General features: G+C 36.6%; 1 protein-coding gene across 1 annotated transcript; it reads right to left on the reverse strand.

Moving 5' to 3' along the window:
* Nucleotides 1-1,462: 1,462 nt before the first annotated feature.
* LOC145693614 (uncharacterized) lies at nt 1,463-3,695 on the reverse strand. Its single transcript, XM_081769764.1, has one exon. It carries the CDS (start codon nt 3,512-3,514, stop codon nt 1,604-1,606), a length of 1,911 nt encoding a protein of 636 aa, XP_081625890.1. The 5' UTR covers nt 3,515-3,695; the 3' UTR covers nt 1,463-1,603.
* Between the last annotated feature and the right edge of the window lie 7,264 nt (nt 3,696-10,959).

The following is a 10,959-nucleotide window of genomic DNA, read 5'->3' on the forward strand; positions in this document are numbered from 1 at the left end:
TCTTCGTCTTCCTGACATTTATTTTCATCCAATATTCTCCTTAGCTCTTCCTCAACTTTTCTAACATTTTAGTGATTTTCTTCTCAGATTCCGCAACAACTGCTATATCATCGGCAGATTGTATACACTTTTAATCCTTCTACATCTTACAAAAATACCGTCTTTCATTATGTAGCCTTAAAAGAAAAGGACAGTATCAAAATTTGTTTTACAGTGCCTAAGGATTTACACAAGCAGATGAGAGTGAATCAGGCCGGTAGCCAGCCCAAAAATGTACGGGTGGGCTGAAGTTAGGGGGTGCCCGATCCAACCATAGTATAGTTCATTTGCAAGCCTACTGTTAAAATTTTAGGGGGCCAGCAAGAATTTAGGGGGACGGCCCCCCCTAGATCCCCTAGATACTGGCCTGGAATGAATGAAGAAATGAGAGATCTAACGAACTGCGTCGTGCATATTAGAAGCAAGCACATGTCTTTTGTTTTAAATAAAACTCACTTCTTAACACGTAAAAAAAAATGTACTCAAACAGTAGGGGTAAGACGTAAGCCTTCAAGGAAACATGCACCATATTTCATGAACATTGGAGAATTTGGATGAAAATTTCACACGCTATATTTACTGAACATTGGAGAAATTTAACCAAAGTTATCAAGAACTGTTTCTTAAATTTGAAATTGAAATCGGTTAGGGAGTGACTTTACTTCGGATTGAAGAAAATGTTTGTAGATAACATTGGTTAAAATGTTCTAATGTTTATGGTAAAGGGGCACGGCGAAATTAAGATACCGCTAATTTTGCAGTAATTATATGATACATTTCGTTTCGTTCCACATTTCGATTATTTTTTATCTATTGGAAGATATCACATAATTACTGTAAAATTAGCGGTATTTTAATTTCGCAGTGATTAGGCCTCTTAAGACTTTGCTTTTGTTACTTGAGGGAAAACCGATTTCAATTCTTTGGTTAGTTGATTAGCGTTACTACGCTCGGCGCAAGCCTGGTTTCAATACTTGATAGGAACTCATAAACATTTGAGCTGAGAAGTGTCGCTAAACTTTAGTCCAATGAACGGAAACGAAGCAATCAACCCTGAAATTTACATTGTTTGGTTGAATTGCTTTGGAGTTTAGCGTCCGTTTCATCACCGAGTATATATACGGCATAAACTTACAGTTCAAGGTGGAGTCCGAACTACTGTAATAGTTAAACTTTAAGACTTTGAATCTAAAGCCCTGTTGCACGCGCTATCCATTAGACCAGTAGGGAGGACATGAACTGTTACAATCCACAGCGTACAGTAAATTAAATATTGGTTTCTTTTGAAAAGACAAAACGGAGTAGGGCCTAACTGGAGTAACAGTTTTGGAGTAGCTCTTTTATCTTCCATCAAAACTGGATGGCCTACTGGAGGGTAGCAAAGATTATGGAATAAAGACATTTTAAAACACAGTATCTTCGTTTATGATATACTGTAATTACTTGCATTCCTTAGAGCACAAAACTATACACAAATTTAATATCTAATTTCAGGAGTAGGAAAGTTTAGGAAACGATGCTCTCAGGTTGTTGATCCTAGGCTACTGGCCTGTCTCTCCTATTTTCACTTTTTGTTGCTCACATTGAAGAGTTGAGTAGGATCATGCACAAGCTGTACTCCTGGATTTTGATTAAGCATCTCTTGCTTCGCTTGTTTCCCAGTGTTCCTTATGTGTTGTTCCTCAGTATTCGAATAGAAATGAGACATTCCACACACGCATTCAGGCAGAGGTTTCCTGCAATCGTAACACATAGTAGCCCCACACGGACACTTGATGACATTGCACCCTTCTCTACGAATAAATCTTTTTTTACATTTATAACAAGTTCTTACAAGTGCTTCAGTCATCTTGTTCTCAATATAAGTTCGCATTCTAATCTGTACTGGTTTCTCTACTTCGTTGCATCTCAGTGGAATATGTTCGGGTTCTCTGCATGCTCTACACGATGATCGCATGCAATCAGGACTCTGACAGTTGAAAATTTTATCCTCTTTTGGTACACAGGCAGCATAATCACAAAATGGACACGTTTCTATGTCTTCAATACCAGCAGCCATAACCTCTTCCAGTTGACGTCTCTGAAGAGCTTTGGTGTAGACACGATGGCTGAGAATGTTTTCAAGGTCTTTCAAGCTAAATTCAGCGTCACAAGCAGGATGAAAGCATTGGAAACTGAACTTCCCTTCCGCTATTTGCTGTTCTATACCTTTTTTAATACAGCATTTACAAAATAGATGTCCATTTGCACATGTAGCCATTTCTTCTATAATGCATTGATTGTCGTAGCAGCATTCACATTCTAGCAGAGCATTATTTGCTTTGGCATTCTCAAAAGCTACCTTTTTGGCTTCCTTTTTGTCTGCTAAATATCTTTCTATATATTGTCTGTTCTCCACGAACGCAACTTCATAAATAAATGTTAAGTTTACCTCATTGGGCAGTTGGTATTCTTTAGTTTCAGTATTATTGGGTTTGACAGTTCTAGATTTTTCCAGAGCCTTGATGGTTGGATATAACAAATTCTTATTTCTCTTTAACATGGTGGATAAGTACTTCTGTTGAGTCAGTGAGTATTTTGTTTGCAAATACTCCAGCGCATTCTTTACGTAAAGCTCGTCAGGAACTCGTGTTTTGTCATCGAAATGTTTTTCAGGGTCTGGAAACATATCAAGAAAACAATCTACATCGAAATGATCCACGTATTTCGAGCGAACATCTTGTAGTTCCCTTCGTTGCTGAGGTTCCTGCAATATCGGGTATGATCTCCTTCCTTCTAATATATTGTTTATAAGCACCTTTAGGTCTTCTGGCTTGTCATGAAATTGAAAGGCTATATCTTCCAAATAGTCAGGATATGCATTAGGCAAGATATGCGTAAGATAAGCATAAAGCTTTTCCACTTCAGTTTCTTGCTTCTTACATGCTTTAGAAGTTGATGGTTGCTGGTCTTCTGGTGGAGATATGTCTTTTATTACGTTTGAAGAAGCACCATCTTGCTCGCCGTTATTCAATGACCTACTCATTAGTTCTTCAACAGTTTCCTGGAATGTCTTTCGTACTTTGCTGGATGCCTCTTCAAGAACGCGTGGACTTTCGTTAGGAAATATATCCTTGAGCGCTTGAAAAATGAAATCATGCTTGTCTGTTTCCTTGTCGCCTACTGCGTCATCATTGCTGTCTAATTTAATTTTTTTGGCAATTGGAGTGTCTTTATCAGATTCTGTCTTTCTTTTCTGACTATTTTCTTCTGTCTTTTCACCAGAGACAAGTGTTGCTGATTCAGATATAGTGTTACCATTGCTATTCAGATTTTGTGTTCCTAATGCTTGGGCCTGTAAGGTTAATTCCTCTAATACAACTTGATATCTGCTGTGGTTATCCATATTCGCTTCTAAATAAGCATATATTTCCTCTAAAGATAATTGGGGTAATTTCTGCTTTATCTTCTGGGCTTCCGCAAAGAGTTCGTCCATTATTTTTTTTATTTTCTAGTATGAAGAAAAACGTTAACGGCTAGTTGAAGGGATACTATTACATTACGCTTTCATCAAAAAAATTATTTAGACAAATATTTACAGCATGTTTCTTTGAGCCTTCATCATTAATGATACTTCTAATCAAGCCCCTTCGGTTTCTATAATTATATATTATTTAGTTTAACAACAATTAGAATATTTTTTGAGTCATATTATTTTACCAAGAAGTGGATACTTTTATTATTGCAGTTACGACACATATTATTCTGAACATTTTTTTTAATACAATGAAACATATATATATATAACCAATTCACCAATGATGTTGCCTAACTTTGAAGACATAGTAAATGAGATTTAAAAAGGCATTTAAAAATTACCAATAATAACACTCCACAATACTAACCAGTGTAACAATTATTCTAAAATGGTAACAATAACACGAACAGTAAGAACGAAAATATAACGCAGTAAAAAAAAAGCAATTAACGAAACGGAACTTGGCGCCAATCCGACAACACTGTACTCTCGGGAGATGTTTTCCGTGTAGCGTGATAGAAGACACTGACAAAATCTGATGGGTGGGGGTTGACGAACGGAACACACCCTCGCGTTCTATTGGGTGGTGAAATCACTAGATCTAGGTCAAGCTTCACGAGTCGGTGCGAATACTATAATAACTCGTGAGCCACCTGACCAACCTCGATCACATTTTCAACATAGATGAAGTTCGGGCCTGGAATGTTTTTTATCATTTCACGTTGAAGGGGAGGAGGGAGATATAAAAATTATCGAAAATGATCGATATTGGTGTCGAATCCATAGTTTTCGGGCTCGCTGAGGTGAACAGTGACACTTCCGATGCCATTTAAATCCTAATTCAGCTACACAACTTCGTAGAGAGGAAAATATATATATATAAATGATCGAAAATAACTTAGATTCGTGTCGAATCCATAGTTTTCGAAGTCGCTGATATGAAGAGACACTTCCGACGCCGTTTAAATCCAAATTCAGTCCCCATTAGTATTCCTAAATGGGAAAAGGTGACATGTAAAAATAATTGAAAATAACCTATATTAGTGCGAAATTCGTAGTTTTTGGAGTTCCCGAGTTGATTGTTGACAGTTTTAGTGCCCTTTATGTCCAAAATGAAACGTATTCTCACCGTGCGAAGAACGGCAATTCTGCTAATAATACACTATATGTTGCTAAATTAATCACGTGAGGTGGCTAAGTTAAGAGGTGCGGCCAACGTAATAGATTTTACTGTACATCGGATTTTCTCAAACAGAAACGCATTATTTAAATTTGTATTAATAATAATAGTATAAAAAGTAAGAGCAGTGGCGTAGCAGCCGCCCCCGCAACCCTCGCAGTGCGGGGGGGCCCCGAAGTCTTGCTATGAATAAAGATTTAAAGAAGTAGAACTTCAATCTTACTTCTATCGGCTTTACAACTAGGGCCCCTTCTCTATACTTTGCGGGGGGGCCCGAAAAAGTGTGCTACGCCACTGAGTAAGAGGAATGAAATAACGTTTGGTCCCGGGTTCGGTGCTAAGCCACGGATGTAAAACCACTAAAAATACCCAAAATAACAAATAACCTAAAGGAATAAAGGGCGCTGTAAAATGTCCACACTTACAAAACTTAGGTTTTGAGCCTTGAATATTATATATGACCTTGCTGACACCGATGCGGTTAGGAAATGAACCTATATACATGACCATATAACCATATAAGGTAATAAAACCTCATCAAAGGGGGAAAATTGGGCCAAAAACCAAACACATGGTACAACATATTGCTTATCTTTATATTTGGCAATTTTTTTACCCATGAAAGGGAATAAGGTGGACCACCCAAATTTATCATGATACATATTGAGGTCATGTACTATAATACCGAATGCTTAAATTGGGAAATTTCCAAAATTTAAGGGATTGGCTATGGTACCCCTCCCGGGGTGCATCAATGTACCTATGTCCTATGATAGGAAATGGACCCTTATACATGACTATATAAGGTAATAGGATCTCATCCAAGGGAATAAATTAGGTCAAAAACGAAACACGTGGTTGTACTAAAATTTGACAATTTCGTACCCCTACAACGGAACGAGGTGGACCATCCAAATTTATAGTAATATATATATATATATATATATATATATATATATATATATATATATATATATATATATATATATATTAGGTCCTATACTATTATACCAAATGTTTAAATTGGGCAATTTCCAAAATTAAAGGGGTGGGCCAAGGTACCCCTCCCGGGGTGCACAAATGTACCTATGTCTTATGATAGGAAATGGACCAATATACATGACCATATAACCACATAAGGTAATAGGACCTCATCCAAGGGGATAAATTGAGCCAAAAACCAAACACGTGAATGTATTAAAATTTGGCAATTTCGTACCCATGAAAGAGAACGAGGTGAAAAAACCAAATTTATAGTAATTTCTATTAGGGTCCTATACTATAATACCAAATATATAAAATGGGTAATTTCCAAAATTAAAAGGGGTGGGCCAAGGTACCCCTCCCGGGGTGCACAAATGTACCTATGTCTTATGATAGGTAATGGACCCCTATACATAACCATACAACCATATAAGGTAATAGGACTTCATCCAAGGGAATAAATTAGGTCAAAAACGAAACACGTGGTTTTACTAAAAATTTGGCAATTTCGTACCCATGAAAGGGAACGAGGTGGACCACCCAAATTTATAGTAATATATATTAGGGTCCTATGCTATTATACCAAATGTGTAAAATGGGCAATTTCTAAAAATGAAGGGGTGGGCCAAGGTACCCCTTCCAATTTTTAAAGGGGTGCACAAATGTACCTATGGCTTATAATACGAAATAGATCCCTATACATAACCATATAACTATATAAGGTAATAGGACCTCATCAAAGGGGATAAAATGGGCCAAAAGAACAAACACGTGGTACAACGTATTGCTTACGTTTATATTTTGGCAATTTTGTACCCCTAAAACGGAATGAGGTGGACCACCCAATACTGATAGAGGTACATACTATTGTCCTAGGCTACCATACCAAATTTTTAGATTTGGCAATTTCTAAAATTTAAGGGGTGGGCCAAGGTACCCCTCCCAAATTTTTAAAGGGGTGCACAAATATACCCATATCTTATGAAAGGGAATGGACCCCTATACATGACCATATAACTATATAGGATAATAACACCTCATCAAAGGGGATAAAATCGACCAAAAACCAAACACGTGGTATAACGTATTGCTTACGTTTATATTTTTGGCAATTTTGTACCCCTAAAAGGGAACGAGGTGGACCATCCAAATTTATCATAATACATATTAGGGTCCTATACTATAATACCCAATGTTTAAATTGGTCAATTTCCAAAATATAAGGGGTGGGCCAAGGTACCCCTCCCAAAATTTTCAAGGGGTGCATTAATATACCCATGTCTTATGAAAGGTAATGGACCCCTGTATACGCCCATATAACTATATAAGGTAATAACACATCATCAAAGGGGATAAATTAGGTAAAAAACTCCCGAAAATTGAATTTTTGGCAATTTTTTACTCATGAAAGGGAACGTCATAGACACCCAATACTGATAAAGGTACATACTATTGTCCTAGGATACCATACCAAATTTTTAGATTTGGCAATTTCCAAAATTTAAGGGGGTGGTCCTATGTACCCCTGCCAAAATTTAGAGGGGGTGGTCCTATGTACCCCTGGGTCATTGACCCCGGGCCAAGGTCATTGACCTTTGACCTATGTCGTCACAAAGGTCGGGGCCAAAGTCCAAAGTTAGGCCAAGTCACGCCATTACTACTTTAATACTCTATGCAAATATCATTTTCCTAATCAGAGTATCATGACTTCACTGGTAACTCACTTCCACGTATAATTAGTGATGGGCAGTGGAAATATTCCCGGTGGGAAGGAATTTTAAAAATGGGAATATTCCCAGGTTTTTTTCCTGGCCTATAAATTCCCGGGAAGGAATTTATTTCAATTTCTTCACTTTATTTTGCAAATTATAAGAACTATATGACTAATTACTTTATTTTAATATATTGATTTACTTCTAGGTTTTAAAGAATTTGGAGGTTAAAAAATTTAAAATTCTTTGACAGTACTTTATATAACTAATAATATCCTTTTTTAAGTTCGATTTCCATTAGCACTAAAAAAGAGTAATTGTTTATTAATTGGGGGACCAAAACTAGCAAAAAGTATGATGATTTACGGAAGAAATGAGTTGATAGTGGTGTTCACGTAGTCAAGAAAGTATTGAACACAATTTGAGAGGGGCAGTAGGGGATTTGTACAAACCGTAAAGGTAAGTTGAAATGGTTTATGTGAGAAAAGAAAGTGAACTGTTGGTAACGAAGACAGAAAACAACGTGAACTCAGGGGCTCTAACCCGCCTTCACTCGCTGACGCTCGCTCGGCAATGCTGTCTAAATTTAATGTTGGTAACGTAATTTAACGTATGAAACCATAAAACAACAACATCGGAGTAGAATATCGCAAAAAAGTAGGTGCAAAATCTGACCCGCCAAAGCTAAACAATCGCCAAAAGTAGCAAAGTACTAATTTACAAATGATGGAAAGAAACCATTTTGTAAAGTAATGTAGAATTATGTAGAAATAGAAATGAAGTACTATTAATAAACCCTGAACCACCGTTAGTAATAAACGTCAGTCTGTCTTCTCTCTCTGATTCGAATTTCTGAAGAGATGCTCGAACTTCTTTTACGTGTGAATTGACGCATGAAATTTCGGGAAATGGGCAGGAAGAAAAGTTGTGTGTGGCAATGTTAGATTCAAAATTATAAAGACATGAAAGTATCTTGCAAATATTGTGAACCTACATATTTATGCGCAAATGTTTACAAAATAGTGGGACATGTGTGTTCTGGCAGTTACCCAACCTAATTTGTTTATAACATTTAAAAATTTAATATGTTTATAATCAGTATTAGAAGTTTAGAAAATCCACTAACATGTAAATTTAAACTGTTTAGTGGTTTAAAAGTATGTAGACTTACTATACCATTTTTGAAACATATTTACTTTCATAAAACATATTGTAAATAAATATCCATTTTTCGTACTCTCGAAATATAATAAAATAGGCTATTAATAAAATAACATAGTTCAGAATATACATTCTAAAGACTCCCCTGGGGACAATAGTAATAATATACTGTGATATAAAAACGAATTTAACTTTGAAATCATAATATAGTAATAGAATGCAATTTTCCTTGTGATTGTACATAAATTCCCGGAAAATTCCCATTTTGGGGAATCTTCCCGGGAATATTCCCGAGAAATATCTTCACTACGTATATTTACTCATCAGTTAGGGTGGACCTTTGTACTACGTTTCCTAGCTAATCTCTTCTTTTTTGACCTAAAAATAACTTCTTTATTATCGTCTGTGGATCCCATTCTTTTTTCTCCGTCTTTTATCTTCTATATATCCTTTTTTAATCAGATTCCTAATAAGACAACTCCTTGTGAATGACCTTTCAAGGCATACGGTTTACTAAAGCTCTTTTATATATTAATCCTATCTGTCCATGTATTTCCGTCAGTCGGAAAGACACAAAGTCTCAAAACCTACTGGATCACCATCAATTTTAGCCAGGATGTACAGAGTCAAATATTAAGTTGATGGTTCGTTGATGGAGTTGATATTCGAACCTAAAGTGCTTTGGCACGGGATACTCGGGTTCGATTCCCGGCGGGAGCTCATGCGGTTCGGATTCCACGTTAATCAGTAGATCCGCGTCTCACATAGCATTGCTGCTGAACGGGACGTTAAACTCAAAATCAACTCAACTCAACTCAAACTTAAAGTGGAAGAAATCAATCATTCCTGTAACGCTGATCACTGTAGATAAAGCTGTAGTCGATGGTATACCTTTTGCTTAATCTTAGTCAGTATAGTGCTTATCAAATGACAAGTTTCTGTGCATGTCTTTGAGATAGAGGTCTGCACGGACCTGAATTTTTAGCTCGGGCCCAGTTCAGCCAGTGAATTTATAATGTGATCCCCGACTCGCGTCCGAAATATGTTTTAGCATTTAGGCCCGACCCGAGCTCGTGTGATAATCAAATGAGCCCGAAATAAGCCTTACAGAAACTTAATAATTAACGCAAAATTGTATTTTTATTTACAGAACTTAGCGGTTTAATTTTGCAGTTATGCTTTAAAAGTTCTCTAGAAAGAACGTTTCAGAAAGAACGGTGATATATCGTTGTACAATATATTTACGAAGTTACGCGCGAAAAGGCCCGACAAATATGGCTGTATATTTAAAAATTTGGGATGGATTTTATTTATATATAGAATAAAAAAAAGTTTCCTCTTCTGGGGGCAATAGCCCCCCCTGGATCCGCCACTGATGTACAATCTCTAGCTGATTTTTGCTTTCCCGGAAAATCAGCTCTAATAGAGAGGGCTTTCTCGTTGATGATTAACGCTTGGGCAGATGACAGAGGTATGATGCATGAATCAATAGTACATGCATTGATGATGTGTAAAGTAAATTATGGACTTACTTGCAGTGAATTTCATAACAAAATATAAACAAAAAGGGATATATTGAGAAAGGTGCAGTCAAGTGAAAAACATGAATGGTTTAAAAAACAATCTTAATAGTATTGCTCTATTGCAAGTCCGTAGCCGACAGACAGGATAGTATACTGCAAGCTTGCTTGAACCAGGGGCGGATCCAGGACCGACTTCTGGGGAAGGCGGTGGGTTGTCATACTGCTAGTTCAAACTTTGGGATGGGTTTTATTTATATATAAAATAAGAAAGTTTGCTCTTCTGGGGGAACGATTGCCCCGATCGCCCCCTCCTCTGGTTCCGTCCCTGTACTCCAGTCATGTCTTTACTTTTCAGTAAATAAATATAATATAAAAAGAATATTCTTCTTATTCTGCGTGAATCCACACGTTAGTCATCGGGGCACTTCCAGAATCCAAATTTCTTCTTACTTCAATCTTAAGAGTCTTCATCCCGGCGAAATTAAAATACCGCTAATTTTACAGTAATTATGTGATATCTTCAAATAGATAAAAGATAATTGAAATATGGAACAAGAGCGCCCTAGACAATATTATTTTGAGTGAGGTACCGTTATTACAAGTCACCTAGTGGCTTTCCGTTTTCAACTGTTTAGAAACGCGAAAATAAATGCCGATTTTCAAAATGGCTCGAAATCGAAAGCAGATAAGTGAGTCGTGATAACGGTTTCTCATGTAATATTTTAATATACACTACACTATAGAACACATGGTTAGAACAAACAAATGTTTGATTTACATATTTCGGATGTGTCTGTAAGTAAACAAATTAAATGTCATCTGTCAGTGTTTCCTTTATTTCAA

This window comes from Thermobia domestica, chromosome 8 (assembly GCF_964235325.1).
Source record: "Thermobia domestica chromosome 8, izTheDome1.hap1.1, whole genome shotgun sequence".
NCBI lineage: Eukaryota > Metazoa > Arthropoda > Insecta > Zygentoma > Lepismatidae > Thermobia > Thermobia domestica.

Coding starts and splice junctions, on each gene's coding strand:
- LOC145693614 (XM_081769764.1), bottom strand. CDS start 3,514: ATGGACGAACTCTTTGCGGAAGCCCAGAAGATAAAGCAGAAATTACCC.